General features: G+C 41.6%; 1 protein-coding gene across 1 annotated transcript in view; it reads left to right on the top strand.

The window, feature by feature from the left end:
• TRPM3 (transient receptor potential cation channel subfamily M member 3) overlaps nt 1-17,003 on the top strand; it is a gene marked incomplete at its 5' end in the record, with an annotated part of 257,261 nt that overhangs the window by 26,091 nt on the left and 214,167 nt on the right. The window contains one exon of the mRNA XM_045772551.2: nt 10,534-10,705. Coding sequence (XP_045628507.2) covers nt 10,534-10,705 — 172 coding nt within the window. The remainder of the gene's footprint in view (nt 1-10,533; nt 10,706-17,003) is intronic.

Below are 17,003 nucleotides of genomic sequence, written 5' to 3'. Positions count from 1 at the left end.
GGTTCAAGTGGCACAAAGTAAATGTCAAGGGAAATCTAAGAAACTTACTTGAAATAAAAATATAAGGATAAAAGAAAAGCTCCATTTCTTATGCCTAATATCCTAGTACAGTAAATTTATTTCCAAACTGATAGAATATAAAGATCCTTTTTTTTTTTTCTGTGGGGATGACTCTCCGATGAGCACTTTCAGAAGCTGAACATTCAGGTGGCTCTATAGTTATTTTATTGGTAGAAGTGGTAGGCACAGCAGTTACTATTCATCCGAGCATTGATTGTCCCTTGTGAAATAGCACCGTAAAGGCAAAGACCAGTCCTAAACATAAAAAAGAAAAATTAACTTTCTCCTGGGTCTGCTTCTAGAAATCCTGAAGCACCTACCGCCCTTCAAGTCTTATCTCTTAGCTAGACCTTAGGTGAGACTTTAAAGATATAGGACATGTATCTTTGGCTTCTCAGAGCTCATCTTAGAGCCTCACTTGTAGAAGGTGCTCTGGAAATATCGATGAAGACAGATTGGGCATGATGAAATTCAGGCTACAAGGAAAGTTAATGTTATATAAAAAAACGTAATGATACATCTTACCTAGTTCACAACTTTACCACAATTTCATCTTCACACACGTCCCTAAGCTTGATCATACTTTAGTAACTGTAAAGGCATTTTTAAATCAAGCATCTAAATACAAAACCATTTTCTTATGTAGCAACTCCGGGTGGGAGATGGATGGTGAAGCTTCTACATATTGAATATTGGGACAAAGAAGACTGGAATGAGAACAGGCTTTTCTGTAACCCCGTTGAGAGATGCATGATCCACCCAACTGAGTAATGAACTAGCCTTGGTTCTTTAAATTTAAATACTTCTACTGTTTAATCAAACCTCCAATTAATAGATCAGAACAACAGAATTTGGTGAGAAATAATGTTATGAATACTGAGATGGGAATAATTTTTGTTCTGCCATTAAAAATGAAGATGAATATTGTTCAGCCATCAGGTTTTACTACTTCTCTGTGATTTCTGCATATGATTCCTACTGCCCTGTTCTTCTATTACAGCCCATAATCTACTTTTCAGTTAAACTGAGCTCAAGGCTCACTTCCACCAAGATGTCTTCCATGACTAACCTTACCCATAATGTCATATCCCTGATTATTAATTCTCTTACAACCATTCTCTTCCCCAATTTAGGTAAAACTTCCTCAAAAATAGAAAGTAAATTGTTTTCTTTGTTTCTTGTGAACCACTAATATAATACTTTGCATGAACATGAGGTACTGACCTGTGACCTAAAACTCTGTAAGAGTTGATTCCTTCATCTCTAAGTGGACTATAAAAACCCTTGCTCTGACTTTATATAACTTGTATGAGTATAATCGTAATAATAGAAATTACAATTTATTGAGCTCCTGCTTGAGGAAGCTCTCTGTGATTGCATACATGAGCCTTATGAGGTATGCATTATTATGTAAGGAAACTAAATAAGGGCTAGAACCAAGAGCCACTATTTCCAAAGCTCATACACTTAACTAGTAGTATGCCAAGTAATATATAAGAAAATATTTAATGATGTTTTTATTGTTAGTTGAGATACTGGCAAATATCATATGCCTGTAAATTGAACTAAAAAATAGACCATAAGAATGACCAGAACCCTCTCTTTGTCCCTGAGAGACTCTTGATCTGGATAGATGATGAAAGTATCCCCATCGTCAAGTTAAGAAAGAACTTCGATTGAATTACAATTCTTACATGATTCATTGTAGCCTTAGATTTCCCTACTTTAGAAAACAGTGACCAGAATTGTTTCAGGTAATTGAGCAGTTCCTGAAACCTTTATAATTTGTCTTTTCTCAAATCTAGGCTAACAAAACACATGCCAAATTAAAAATTCAGACATGGTCATAAGAAAAAGCACTTTTCATTTTCACTTGAGGATGAAAATTGTATTTGGGAAGATTTCCAACACATCATCTTATGTGGTTATTAAATTATCATGACATTCAATGATATCTTCTATTTTCCCCTAAACTGTAGATTTATTCTCAGAATTTTATAACCTTTAAGAGTTCTTATATTTAATTGGAAAGTATTCTTTCGATGCCATCTTTGTATTTCAAGCCAAGAAAAATCAAGTTTAATAACATACCTGATTGATAATTCTCATGTAGTTATCAACTCAGTGTCTTTGTCACCTGTTTCTAAAGGAAGCCAAATATGACTTCATATTGTAAGCTCAGAGAACTTCCCAGTAATGGTTCTCTCATGGACTTTATTGGACTTCCATGTCTAGGTTATATAAGATGTTTCCAGAGGATGAGAGAGGAGAAGTTCAGAGACAAGGAGACTCATCCAACTGTTACAGTCATACGGAGCCAACTCTAGCTAACCCTAGACCACATTCCAGTTCTGGGCTGCATTCAATAACATAGGGAATGCAGTTTCAATGAAGATAGTGTTGAGTTTGGATTTGGATATGTTGATTTCAAAGTTGCTTTGAGATATCTATGTGAAGAGTGTCCAGCAGGACAGTAAGTTTAGGAGGTGGAGTCTTACGAGCAAGATCTGGCTGTATACTCAGACTTGGGCCACATCTGCGTATAGATGACAATTAAAGCCATTGTGGTGGATGGGATTGCCAAGGGAGTGTGTGTGCAGTGAGGAAAAGGAGGGCCTACACCTGTATCCTGATGGTATCCAATATTTGATGGTTGAGCAGAGGAAAAACAGCCTGCAAAGAAGATGACAGAGAAGGGCCAAGAGGTAGACACAAAACCAGAGAGTGTTATGGAAGCCAAGGCAACAGTGTGCTTCAGGAGGATGGAGTGAGGGCAACACCCGGTACAACTGAGATACTGAGGGGGATGAGGACTTGGAAGTGTTCGTTCCTTTTATCAAAACAGGTATCATTGGCATCACTAGTCAAAACTGTCTCAGAAGAATGATGAAGGGGCAGGTCACAATTCAATGCGTTTCAGAGGGAGAAGTGAAAAAGTAGAGATGGGCAGTAGAAACCAACCTTTTAGAAGTTTGGCTGTGACAAGAAGTGAGTAGCTGAAGGGAGCTGTAATTTGAGGGATTTTTCTTTAAGAAGGGAGAGACTTGAGTTTGTTTATATGTTGATGATAGGGGAGAAAATAGGGATAGTGAGAACAGAATTGATGAAATAAGTCCTAGAGTGGCCCTGAGGTGATGGGGTTCAGAGCTAAAGGGGATAGGAACCATCTGTATCCTTATAACTAAAGGAGAAGAGAAAAAAGGATATATGAAAAGGGTTGGTGGCAGGATATTGAAGTTTCAGCCTGGAGGTTTATCATTTATCACTGAAAAAATAATAAATACAACAACAACAACAGTCATAATATCAACACTTTTGTTGAGGTTAGTACGTTTCAGCACACATCATAGATGGTCATTTAATTCTCGTAATGGCATTCAGAAGGTGTTGTTTTTAGTATCACTGTCGTCCTTCCGTGTCTGATGGTAAAACTAAACACAGAAAGATTAAGTAAGTTGCCCAGTGTTACATGACTAATAAGTCACGTAGCTGGGATTTCATCCTATGCCATCCAGCTCCCAAGACCACATCCTTACCTATGATGCAATACGACTTCTCCATAATCAGAGCAGCGATCATTTATCTGAGTTCGTATGTGCATTGTGCCATGCATTTTGTATCTCATTTAATATTTACAGTACCCCTGATGAGGTGGTTATTATTATTACTATTAATCTCCATTGACATACGGAGACGCTGAGACACAGAGAACAACCTGCTTTGGGTCACCTGACCGGCAGGTGTGTAGGTGTGGGGGTCAGGCCGTCTGCCCAATGAGAAAGGATGGTGGAGGCATCAGACATGGGCAGTGAGAGTGAAGGATGGCAGCCACAGACCCAGCAGAGAACAGGACCAGAGCTGACTGGAGCCCAGGGAGGATGCAGGGAGGCATTAGAGGTCACAGAATTACGATAAACCAGCAAATCCAGAATAGAGGGAAGAGAATACATTTTGAAGTCTCAAGATAGCAATAATATACTATTGTGTTATCTACTGCTATGTAACAAATTACCCCAAAACTTAATGGCTTGACACAACATTGATTGTGTCACAGTTTCTGTGGGTCAGACATTTATTAGTAGCTTATCTGTGTGGTTCTGGCTTGGGTCTCTCTTAAGGTCACAGTCAAGATATCAGTTGGGGCTGCATCATCCAAAGGATCGAATGGGGATACAGTACCTTTTTCCAAGATGACTCACTCACATGGCTGTTGGTAGGAGTCCCTCCCCATGTGGACCTCTCCAGAAGGCTGCTTTATTATGGCAGCTGGCTTCCCCCAGAGTAAGTGATCCAGCAGAGCTAAAAGGAACCCTTTTGTGACCTAGTTTTGCAAGTCAACACACCATTGCTTCTGTTTTATTCTGTTTCTTAGAAGTGAGTCACTGAAGACCGCAGACTGGAAGGGAAGATTTTCACAGAATTTTTTAACATATTTTAAAACCAACCCACTGATACATGGTGATTTCTGAAGCGAGTAACCCCTTTTAGAACTTAAGGGCCTTTTCCCACCACAAGTAGGCCCTTAACCTGGATGGTCCGTGGCTTCCCTCAGGACAGGGCAAAGGGAGGTGAGCCTGAAATGGGGATGACGTAACCCTCTGCAAGCTCATGAGTTGAGGGACATGTTTTCAAAATGCTGCAGAAAGACATCATTGTTCCACCCGTGGATTTTAGCGTGAATTATGCCGCTGAGGTACCAGGGCACTCTCTGGGATGGGTGCCTGGCTTGCTGGTTTCTTGTTTGCATAGCTGGGCAGGGAGGCAGCGTCTGGGTTTCATATGACCCTGCTTTATACCTAGACTTGCAGCTGAACTGGCTGAACGGGAAACAGCCAGCCCAGGATCCCTGCTAGCACAGGCCTCGCTAGGATCATGAGGACACACAGTGCCTTTCTTCATTCGGTTTTCTTCTCCTCCTCTCAGTCTCCGTGTTCGTTGCTCTCGGACACAGAGGATGCTGCCCACGTCTCAGCGTACCCCCTCATCTTTCCCAGAGACGCATGCCCGATCCTAAGAGAACCTTGCCCATCCTTTTGTTCCTCTTTCTCCAAAGCACAAACCCCATCTTGCCACCTGCTGCTGCCTCCCCTGACCTCTGCATACTCTACAGTTCTAGATGACTCATCCGGAAATAATCTGATCAGCTGTCACAAGGATTTTAGCGCTCAGCTAAACCACTGGCAAAAATGTCCAGCAGCAAAACCACCATAATATGCTTTATAAATTTAAAATCAGGCTGGGTCCTCCATCTTCCCTCTAAATGTCTCCCAGCCTATAAAGGAATATAAGATCTACGTGCTGTGGAGATTTAGAGGAAAGAGTGCTAGTGGGACACATTTGGGCAAAAGACTTCACTTCTCTGAGCATCTATAGTTTTGCCCATAAAATAACCACGGAATGGATTAATCCATGGGAAATTGTTGATCGTAGTGCCTGGCATATACTAAGTGATCAATAAATCCTCATTGTCTTCCTGCCTAAATTAAAATCATGGTGCTGTTAGGAGGGAAAGAATGATTCGGTGTGCCACACGTTCCCCTCGCCTGCTGCTTGCCAGGGGCATGTTGATACATACCTCATCAGGTCATAAGTTCAGGGATTGCCAAAGGCCTGTGATTGATGACGCAAAAACCCAATTTAGCTCAATTCAATTCTGTTCAGAAAAGGAGTTGCAGATGAGCAAACTGCCCTTGCGTTGTAGAAAGCACTAGAAAAGGGAAGAGGCTCCAGGATAGGAGTGAACCACCTTTGTGTCCTTTTTCTGTACTAACTTGGAAGAAGCAAATGTACTTTTCAACACAGGCTGTCCAGACTCAATCTTAGAGGTAGAAAGCCCTCGGAAACTATGGTCAAGTCCTCTGCTTTATAGATGGGAAACTGCCATCCAAAAATTTCTTTCAATACATGTAATTTGAACATTTAATGAAAGACATTACCTAGATGCAAGATTATATGTCTCCTCAAGCCAGCACATTACTTACCACGTACATTTCCTCAAGACATTCTTAATGCATGAATAGAGGAAAGAAGGAATGAGTTGAAAGACTTGTCCAAGGTCACAAATTAGTAGGTGGAGGAACTAGAACCTCCTGTCTCCTGACTGCCCACTAAATACTCCTGAGTGAGACCGGAACATGAATGGAAATAGCTAGGAAAACTCAAGCAGGTGTCTTAGATCAGCTCCAAAATGATCCACTTAAGCCCATCCATGGCTAAGAAATGCAGCACACTGACACCCGCCCATAAAGGATGTTCAGATTTTCCATGGTGTCTCTAGATCAGTCTGCCCCTGGCAATGATAATGACTCTACAAGAACATTACATCAAGGGCCTTCACCTTCAGTAATCTCTTTTTTCCAAGATTTTTATTTATTTATTTTAGAGAGAGAGAGTGAAAGTGGAGAGAGGGGCAGAGGGAGAGGAAAAGAAGCAGACCTCCCACTGATTGCAGAGCCCAGCTTGGGGCTTAATCCCATGGCCCTAAATCACCACCTGAGCGGAAACCAAGAGTCAGCTGCTTACCCGACAGAGCCACCCAGGTGCCCCCACCTTCATTAATTTCTTAAACAGCTTCTACTTCATTGCCTCTTTGTTTCAGAGTCAAGGTATACAGAGGCCTTGGAACTAGAATTTTATCAGTCAGCCAGTACAGAGTGGTATAGATGTATTAAAAAGTTCAGAATTCTCCCATCTCCCGCTGAGGGACAAGAAAGGGGCAAAATGTCATTACTTAGAAGTAGTCCCCATGATACCCAAAGAGTACAAAGTGTCTAAAATCCATTTCTAAGCAAATTTCCCTTCTAGGTACATACAATTCCATACTTTCCAATAATGAAAGATCACATGATATGTAGGCCTTTCAGTTGCCATTCAACCCTTATCAACCCAGATTCTGCATCTGAAATATGAACACGGAAAATTATTTGAATGGCTCTCTTCTTAATTCCCTCAAAGATGGTACCTCACCTGGACCATCCTATATACTTAGGAGAGGTGACCCATTATGTATGGGCATTAGGCCTTGATTCTCTCAAAAAACAGTGGCTAAGAAACATGCTAGAAGCATCTAACACACCTCCAAGACCTAAACATGTCACAGCTGTTCTTGCTAAGCTCTCACGTGCGCATGCACACACACACACACACACACACCCATTTCCAAAAAAGCCCTTTTTTGTGAGCTCTTAATGCAAGTGGATGCATTACCTCCAAAATTTTGTCAGAGGGAAGAATTCATTTGTATTCATGTGACACAAAAGCATTATTTTTTTTCCTATTTGAGAACCATAACAGGAAGATCAGCAAGTCTTTTGTAGATATGCAAATTATAACTCAAACAAGAATAGACTGCTGGTATGTTTGTCATGAAGAATATTAAGTAGATTTTGTAGGCAAGTTAGACCAAAATGTATTCCTCTGGAAGTATTTGGGAAGTTCTTCCCAACTTTGCAGCTTGTCCATAAATAATTCCAGAGCATCGCCCTCTTAAATGGCCCGAGAGGAGGTAACAGAGGAAAAACACGCTGTGTGTTCTGCCAACTGATTGCTCACTTTCTTTTCTTTACTTAAATTGATCAATTCAAGTCTCTTGTGGAAAATAGAAGTCCGTGATTTGTCTGTCATCATGCCATTTTGGTCACTAGCTTGCAATTGGAAGATTAGTTTATAGTTGGTAAAATAAAGCTGAGCCTGGGAAGGAATTCACATTTATAGACTGCCTCCTAGGAACCAGGCAAAGTGCCAGGTACTTTGCTCCTATAATCTCATCTAACCCCCATGAGGTAAGTGGTTTTCTCATTTCCCTTTTACAGATTAAAAATGTGGGCCTCAGATTTACACAGCCACTGGCAGAACTCATGGGATTCAGACAGATTTCCATGGCTCATATGTTCAGGATTCTGCAGGATTCAGCAGATCTTCCTCCAGTGACAACAGGAAAATAAATTAGGGCATTTTACTTATTTTTCAGATGTATATCCCCTCTTATGCAGCAGACAAAAATCTCTGCCAAAATATGACCACGTATATTTCATACAAGATCAAACGAAATGGGGAGCAGTAAGATGAAGAAATTAAAATTCATGAGTGATACTGTAAACTTGACCGTCTTGCCATGACTGATTCAAAGGAACAGTATTTCCAAAGAGCTGGTATGCCATGTTCCACATGAAGAGAAGGTCAAAATTCAGAAGACTGATGCCCCACTATCCTTAGAATCCTGTGGTGGAGGAAACAGACATATAGAATATAGTTAGATGATTTAATGATGTTCTATCATTCTCAGATTGTGGTCAGTATGTCAGCTGGCCCAGAATTATTTTCAGTACCTTATGCATTTGAAAATTTCATGTTCACTGATGGTCTTTAATCAGGTTCCCAGGAATTAGAAAATGTGTTCTCATGTCTCAATTAGAACAAGTATCTAGGATTCACTATCACACATAGTTTAACCTCTAGAAAATCCACGGTTCCCTGCCTCTCCAAGAAATAATTTGGGTCTTCTTCCTCCTAGGCATGGAGCCTTGGGGACCGGCTCAGAAAATAGAGAATAGTAACTAAAGCATTTTCTTTTGTACAAAAGCACAATGCAGAGGCACTTTTAAGAATAGGAGAAAGTCCTTCTACTAAGCCTCTTTCAACAAAGCATTAATATTTATTAACTTGCACTCTGCTATAGAATGAATGTTTTATGACCAAAAATGAGTAACAACAAAATGGGAATTTCAACCACAAGCAACCCACTCTTCCAGTGATAAAGAACTCAGGATGGGGTTAGCAAACCACTGTTTCTGTATTTTGGGAGACTCTCATGCACTCATCCAGACAAAGGAGTAATTGAATACTGCTCCGTTACTGGAAAAAATCCCATCCATTACTGGAAACAATAATCAAAAAGTTATGAGCTTCCTTTGTCACTAAGAGTCAACTAAAATGAAGCTGTGAATTAATGTTATATTAATGCTACATTAACAAGACATACATTAAAAGGAATGAAGGATATTTCAAAAGCTCAAAATGACACATTTTAAATTTAGATTAGATCAACTCCCAACCAATTCAGAAAAGAGAGGATTTTTTTTTTTCAATTTTGAACAAAAACATGCCTGTCTCAAGTTTCCTGTTCCTTCATTCACTATGTATTGAGTAGACTCTGTGTGCCAGGCACATAGAAACGGACTTTGAAATCAGAATCCAGATCTTAAAAAATTACTTTTATGGGATCTTTACTATTAAAGACTGCCCTTACTAAATCACTTTGTAATTTCTTTAACAAACTACTCAATCTTACTACAGCTTTTCACGGTGAGTCATCACATACTGAGAATGAACAAGAGCAGCTCAACTCCGTAGTTAACGTACATACCGCACAAAGGCACAGAAATAAAAACCCACTAGCATTTATTTCTGCCCTGTCAATTCTGCTGATTCAGTATAGGGATAACTGTACTGGGCCTTGTAACAATGAGCCTGTTGAATGTTCCTTCTCATAGTCTTGAGTGAAGTCTCTACCTAAATATTTTAGGAGTGGATTTCCAAAACATCATCTTGTTTCCGTCATGTCTAAGCAGTGTGGGGGAGGGAAACACGCACAGATTGTGGAATCAGACCTGGGTGTCAGTGCTGGTTTTATATGTAAGAAACTCTTGAAAAACCTATTTTATCTCCAATTCCCTTTCTCCGTCTATGAGATAAGAGCACCCACCTTTCAGGATTGTTGCAAGGAATATAGATAATGTCTATAAAGCATCTAGAACTAGCAACTCTAACTCACGATAGGTTTTGCTTTTCTTTCGATATCAAAAATCTGAAAGACTTACTGTGTTTTGAGTAATGTAATTCATGATGAAATTAAAATAATGCAACAACAAAGACAGACATGAACATTTTGATTCACACTTATCTCACGAGACACGTATCTGACATTCAACATTTCCACTTAAATAAGGTGTCTAATAAGAACAGTGTTGATTTTTGAATTAACAGACCTTCAGATGACTGAATGGGCTTGACTGAAAAGACCACCCTGACCCCAACCCCCTCCCCAACCCTACTCTAGAACCATGATTGCTCTGCTGTGCCTCTGGGAGTATGGACATCGTGGAGAAGAGAAAGAAAAAACAAATAGAGTAAACATTAAAATTACTTGTGGTTTATCAGCAAGTGAAAGATTGACCTTACAATGACACAATCCTTCACATGTCAGTTTTTGAGTATGATGAGAGCACAAGCTCTAGCTTCTGTACTCAGCATATAAATACATTATTCTTTAAGTATAATCTTGCTATGACTGGGGAACATTAACCATAAAACTTGCTACCCACAGTGGCATTAGGAAGAGGATGTAAACTCTGTTTTCACTGTAACAAAGAATTGATTTATCCTTCTCTCTCTGTTTCCTCTCTGTCTGGTTCTCCTTTTCGTATTTTGCTCTTTTTCCTCTGACTTCGTCCTCTTCCTTTTGAAATCCCGCAGGTCGTCCGGCCGTATCAGACCATGTCCAACCCCATGAGCAAGCTCACTGTTCTCAACAGCATGCATTCCCACTTCATTCTGGCCGACAACGGGACCACCGGGAAATATGGAGCCGAAGTGAAGCTGAGGAGACAACTGGAAAAGCATATCTCTCTCCAGAAGATAAACACAAGTAAGTAGGCTACTGTTCCCACTGCCGGGCCTCATAGGAAGCCTGTGGAAAGTGAGTAACTACGGTACACCATGTGGCGATATTATAAGAACTTGAGCACGTTTCACGCAGGGAGCATTATGAGTCTGCTGGGCCAGTGGGTAGAACCTGACGAAGTCGTCTGGGGGAGGAGGACTGGACACGGAAGACGAGGGATTCCATGATTAGTGGACTAGCACTCATTTGTCATACGTGAGAAACTCAACCCCATCTGGGGTGTGTGCATGCAGATACGCTTTTCTTTCCAGACTTTTCCTATATCCTTTACACAGTACTCCAAGGAGGAAAGGCACCCTAGAGAAATTGTTTCTATTTGTTAAGCTATTTTGGTTGGCCGGAAATTTTATATATGTATACATATATGTTTTGATCTTAGCATAGATCTGCCTGTGCTTAGGAATTTCAAGGCAACTGGCATTCTCCAAACAAAAGTACTCTGTGTAACCATCTTCATAAAGTTTGATTCTGTATCTTATCTATGTGCGTATTCATTGTCTTTAAATATATATGTATTTAAATCTATGTTTATGCACATTACATAATACATATCTGTGGAGGTTATACTGAAATTATCTCAAGTACTCGTGTGTTCCATGCTGTATTTATTGTGCCCACAATTAGCTATGAAAGGGTGACACTGTGAAAACAGCAGTGCTCCCCAAATCGCCAAGTGGCTTGCATTTCAATGTAACAGAGGTGTGAAAGTCGTCTACCATCTCTCCTCACGGTGATTTTCATTTGTTTCCGCAAAGTAACCATTGAGGAGGATTTGTGGCAGGCTCAAACTTTAGGGGTAATTGTATGTCTCATCGGGCAACTTGGATCTAATTGTATCAACTTTCCGAGCCTGCAGCTCTAAACAACAAAAGATTCTCTTTGGCTAGATAAGTTTCCAAAAGCTCAGTGTGCTGTGATTCAGCTTATCCAAGTGGTTGCTCTCTATTTTCTCTGTATCTGTCTGGGGTGAATTTTCCTTTCCCGAGCCACCTTCCTCCCAGAACTGGAATGTTCGCCCTATTGGACCACATACCTTCTCTTTCTTATACTTGTTGTGGTCCCAACTTTTAGGAGCTACTACTATTCTATCTTTTTCACATAGGTGTCTGGAACAGTACATTTTGGCCTAGGCCTGAAGTCCCAGTTGTATTAGGAAATGGTCTTCTATCCTAGAATCCCCCACTGTCTTTGGAAAGAGAAAACAGGATTATCCCAAGCTAAACGTCTTTTGGGGAAAAAATAAAAATAGAAAAGACAAGAAAATTGATCCAGAAGTCGGGGGAGATCAAATGTAACAAAGCATTATAGCCAATGGGTAGTAGGTTTTGTAATACTACAATGGAATTGCATTACAATAGTGGATAGAAAGGGTAAATGTTATGTAATGAGTGGTATCTATTTAGATCTTGACAGGCTAAAGCATTACGTTTTATACACCATCAGGTTAAGAATGAGAACCTCAGTGGGAGTGACCTGAAAGAGGCAGGATGGGAGCAGGATAGACAAAGAGCAAATTCAGGGTCAGATTCAGGGTTCTGATGGGGCGAAACCTGTCCAGGTCAGCAAAGCATGTCATTGAGCCAGGCATTGGTGGCAGCTGGTCCGGATAGTCGGTAGTGAGGAGGAGAGCTCATGGATGCAAGGGGGAGTTAAAACCCCGCCAAGGCTCTGTCCGCCAAGCTCCATGCCTTGCAGGCTGCTCAAGGAAAGGATGGCGTTTTTCTAACTGGTCATCCTAGAGGGAACACCTTTTTGTCATTTATCTGCCTGGAGGGGTATCTTTCTCGTAAAGCTCCCATAGGTGCTATACATGTGGATGGCCCTGCAGGGGGCGGGGGGTGGTGGTCCCTGGAGAGGCTCCTGTACAGTGGCCTGGCCACAATGAGGCGCAGAGCCCAGAAGCGTGGAGTAGAAGAGCAGGCCAAGGCTGGTCAGGATATCAGGGATGCTGGAGGAGTCGGGACCCCCCACACACCTCATTCCATTCACAGAGACAGTGGACCCTTGCTAGATTACCAAGGCAGGTAGCAAGGTGCAGAAACATTGACAAGTGGGGACCCAGTCAAGGGTCTAGGGTAAAAAAGTAGGGGAGAAGCATGCACCAAGTACAGAGCTGAGGCACAAGGTCAGAGAAGCAGGCTAGAGACTCTCAAACTGCTCCAAGTCCATAAACAGGGTTAGGTCTGGGGTAAGGGATGAGCCCCCAGAGTGGGTTAAGTGACAGTAGCTGGGAAGAGGTGGGGGCAAGGGAGCCACGTGGTCATTGGAATTATCATAATTTATAAACATAATTTTCCTGCCTGCTTTGAGATACTTATTTGAGGATTTGCAGAAACCCACAGGCTCCCATTGAATAAAAATAATTAAATGGGAAGAGGAGGTTAAAGACACCCAGAGGAGATCTCTGAGGTCACAGGAAGTGAAAAGGCTCAGGGTCAGCAGTTTGCCCACAAGCTGTAGTGAAAGACGCGGTGAGTTAGCTTTTACACCAGTTCGGTCCCTAAACTTAATCTGAGAGGGTGATTGACTTGTCCCAGGTGCCTGAGACTGTCTCCGATTCATCATTGAAAGTCCCATGTCCCAGACAAACCACGACTGCAGATCAACCTCCAAGTGAGAAACTCATGAGTCATTATGTCTCCTTCTCTTTTTACTGCATTCACCCCAAAAAGCAGGGAAGGAGCAGCAAGGTGTTCAGAGCTTAAGAAGTGACCCAGGCTCCCCAAAGTAGAGCGGGACCTTGAGGCCTCAATTCAGTTAGCAGCACAGTGCCCACTGAGAACACAGAAGCCTCCAGAACAGGACTAACAAGGGGAAAAGTTGACCTCGTTACAACAAGAAACAGCGGCAGTAAGAATACAGACCTTTAACGCAATCAATCCCCAATCATCACTTTAGAACAGCAACTCTACTTTCTAATATGGACACTATTTCTTTTTGTTATATCATAATTAGCAGTAATGTAGTTCTTCCTATTAAAAATAAAACTTTATTCTGTAAGCTGATTCTAAAAACCTCATTTACTTTCTTTAGTCCCTTCTTCAAAAGTTAAAGAAATCTTAAACACAATGGTGGAACTCGGTTTTGGGCCCCAGCTTGGTCTGTCAGAAGTGGGACACCATACCACAGTAACACTGCGCATGACACAGTCCACCTCGGAGGACACCGGGGGTGCAGAATGCGCTCAGCGTTTTTCTCTTTAAGGTGCCATTCCTCCTCATCACTTAGGGGTGACCTGCCTACCACAGTAGCCTTTCAACAAGTCTGTTTCTTGCTTAAATGACATTATCTTCTGAAGGATATTTTCCTTAAATACTAAGTGAATCCTGCTCGGGAGACCTTTAATCCCTTTTTCATCAAAATGCCAAATATTAATGATAATGTATCACAAACACCAGTGCCTTCGATTTTCTCTGCACCCCGGCCTCCATTATCTCATCTCTCCCCCGCCTCCCACTCACTCCTGCTGCCACCAGTCCCTTCTCAATTATGGTCACGGGTTCCTGAAGAACTTTGTTTTTAAAGGAGAACCCTTTTGGGCGTGAGCAGTGACCTGCTCTGGAACACTCTTCCATCTGCAGTTTACTACACTTCAAATTTAATGTGCACAGCCTCCAACAGTCCAAGCATGACTTTTAGGATACAAATATTTCTTGAACTCCTGTTATAGACCAGTTATGGCTGAGGTCTGGGAAAGCAGCTGTCGACAATTCATTGAGCCTAACTCAAGAGAGGTAATCAGTAAATAAGGAAACAAATAAATATATGATGTCTGGTAGTAAAAAGAACTGATAAGAAAAAGAGCAGAGGAAGGTATAGGACTGGACCTGTGTGCATGGGTTTGCACGCACGCGCACCTGGGCGTTGAGAGGCTAGTGTAGAGTAGGTAGTCAGGAAGGGCTTCTGTGAGGAGGTGACATGGAAGCAGAGACCTGAATGAAGTCAGGGAGCCCACTGTGGGGAGAACATTCTGGAAGGGAGCAAAAGTAGGGACAAAAGCCCCGTGTGTTCAAGAAAGAGCAAGACATTTGTAGAGAGCTGGGTTTTATTCTCACAGAATTGTGATCTGGTAAATTACGATCTCCTTTCTGGTTTAGAACATCACTCCGCCACTGTGTGCAGAGACCAGACTGAGGTGGGGGCAAGCTTCGAACAGGGAGATGTTTTGGGAGGCTGTTGTGATAATGCAGGTGGGAATGAGCGTGGCTTGAAGTAGAATGGCAGTGATAGATGAAGTAAAACATGGTCAGATTCAAATACATGTATAGAGATTTTCTTAACTGGGTTTTTTTAAAAAATGTAAAATATACATAACAAAATTTACTGTTTGAACCATTTTTAAGTATTCAGTTCAGTGGCATTAAGTACATATACATTGTTGTGTGACCATCACCACTGTCCATCCCCAGAACATTTTCATCATTCCACACTGAAATTCTGTACCCGTTAAACACTAACTCCCCTTTCCTCCCTCCCTTCAGCCCCAGGTAACCACTATTCTACTTTATATCTTTATGAATTCGCCTATTCTAGGTGCTTCATATAAATGATATAATATTGGTCCTAAGATACATTGTGAAGGTGGAACTCAACAGGACTTACTAATGAATTGGGCATGCAGGGTAAGGAGTAGACACATCAAGAAATCTGCAAGGCCATTCTTAGCAACACTAGTGTATTCTTAAATCAGGGAGGCTAGGGAGAGCCCCAAAGGAGTAAGCTTTTGCAGAAAAAAAAAAGGGGTGAATCTCTGGAGAATTGGGACAAAGTCCCTAAGAGAGAGGGAGGTGATGAGATTCAGTGCACAAATAAAGAGCTCAGCCTCAGGACAGGGACAGCTTCATCCTGCATAGCAGGAGGGAAGGCAGAGCATATGGGCCAGACGTGGGTAAGATGGAACATTTTCTGCTGGGGTGATCAGGTACTTCTCTGTAGATAGTTTCTTTATAAAGTAAAGAATACAGGAGGTCATCAGCAAAGAGTGTGGAAGGGGAGGAGGTGGAGGAGATTAGGGAGCGGAAGGAACTATATTGAATGTAGAGACAGGGAGAATGACCAGACCAGGGAAATGTAGCATTACCCCACAGCACCCTGGTCCCACTTGGTATTTGTGGTTGTGAGTTTGGAGAGGCATGGATCACTAGGGTTGTATGTTTTCTTTGTAGCCGTGTTCAGCTCGAGTAGTAGAACAGACATAAAATTGGGTTAAGCACCTGTTAGGATCTTGCCTGGCAAGGACGAGAGAGAGAGGCAAGGGAGCGAGGCTGTATGTACTCTGTAGTCCTACGTACCGTATCCCAGGAGTGTCATCAGTGTCTGTGGATGAAAGTGATGCCGTGGCTGATGTTCACAAGAACATAAAATCTTTCATCTCAAAGATCAGACTGAGGTGCAGGGAAGTGATTAAGAGAATTATCAAAGGTGAGCCACACCTGTCATTAATATTGCCAAACATCACATACTACGTTTGAACTATTTAAATAAAAAAAGGTACATAATCAAAAATTCCTCATATTATTGTTGTTCACATAGTCACGTGAATTGAGGCAACTTAGCACATTGCTGGGAACATAGTAGCTGCTCAGGAAATATGTACTAGCTGAGAGGCTACCAAGGGGCTGCTGTAGAAAATAGCATATAAGCAGCCTCATGGGACTTTAAGATCCCAAGCATCTCTTGTGCATACATTTTTATTGTTAAAAAATTTCACATACAAAAAAATTGGAGACTCTTATAATAACCCACCATGACTGTCACCCAGCCTCTACATTTACCAGCCCGTGGCCAAGCTTAGAATCTCTCTCTGTATACCCACCTACATCCTCCTCTGGATAATTTTGAAGGAAATCCAGACGGCATATCATTTCATCCATAAATATTCCAGTGTCAAAGCATTTCTCTTAGACTCTGTTTCTGGATCTATGAACCTTGGTTAACTGAGTTAACATACAAGTCAGCATATGAAAGCATTCTGGCATGTGGCTGTCCAGAAACACTGGTTCCCTTCCTGCCTTCTTGGTGGTACAGTGGTCCCCCCGCTGGAAACCATGTCCTGTGTGGATACAGCCTGGCTGCCATGCATTCCAACCTGAGAGCAGACCCTCTCATTTGAAACCGATCAGGGTCAAGGGTATTCATCACCCTATAGAGAGATAGATATAGATACAGATTTTTTTTTTAACCACAAATCAGACCTGGCTCTGCTTGTTAAGGAGGAACCATGTATGTCTGTAGTTACTAAAAAAGGTCCAAAGAGAACAAA

The sequence above is a fragment of the Ursus americanus genome, chromosome 34 (genome assembly GCF_024610735.1).
Source record: "Ursus americanus isolate L20-20 chromosome 34, mUrsAme1.1.p, whole genome shotgun sequence".
Lineage (NCBI taxonomy): Eukaryota > Metazoa > Chordata > Mammalia > Carnivora > Ursidae > Ursus > Ursus americanus.
The sequence above is the reverse complement of the archived record's forward strand: the minus strand, read 5'-3'. Positions and strand labels throughout refer to the sequence as shown.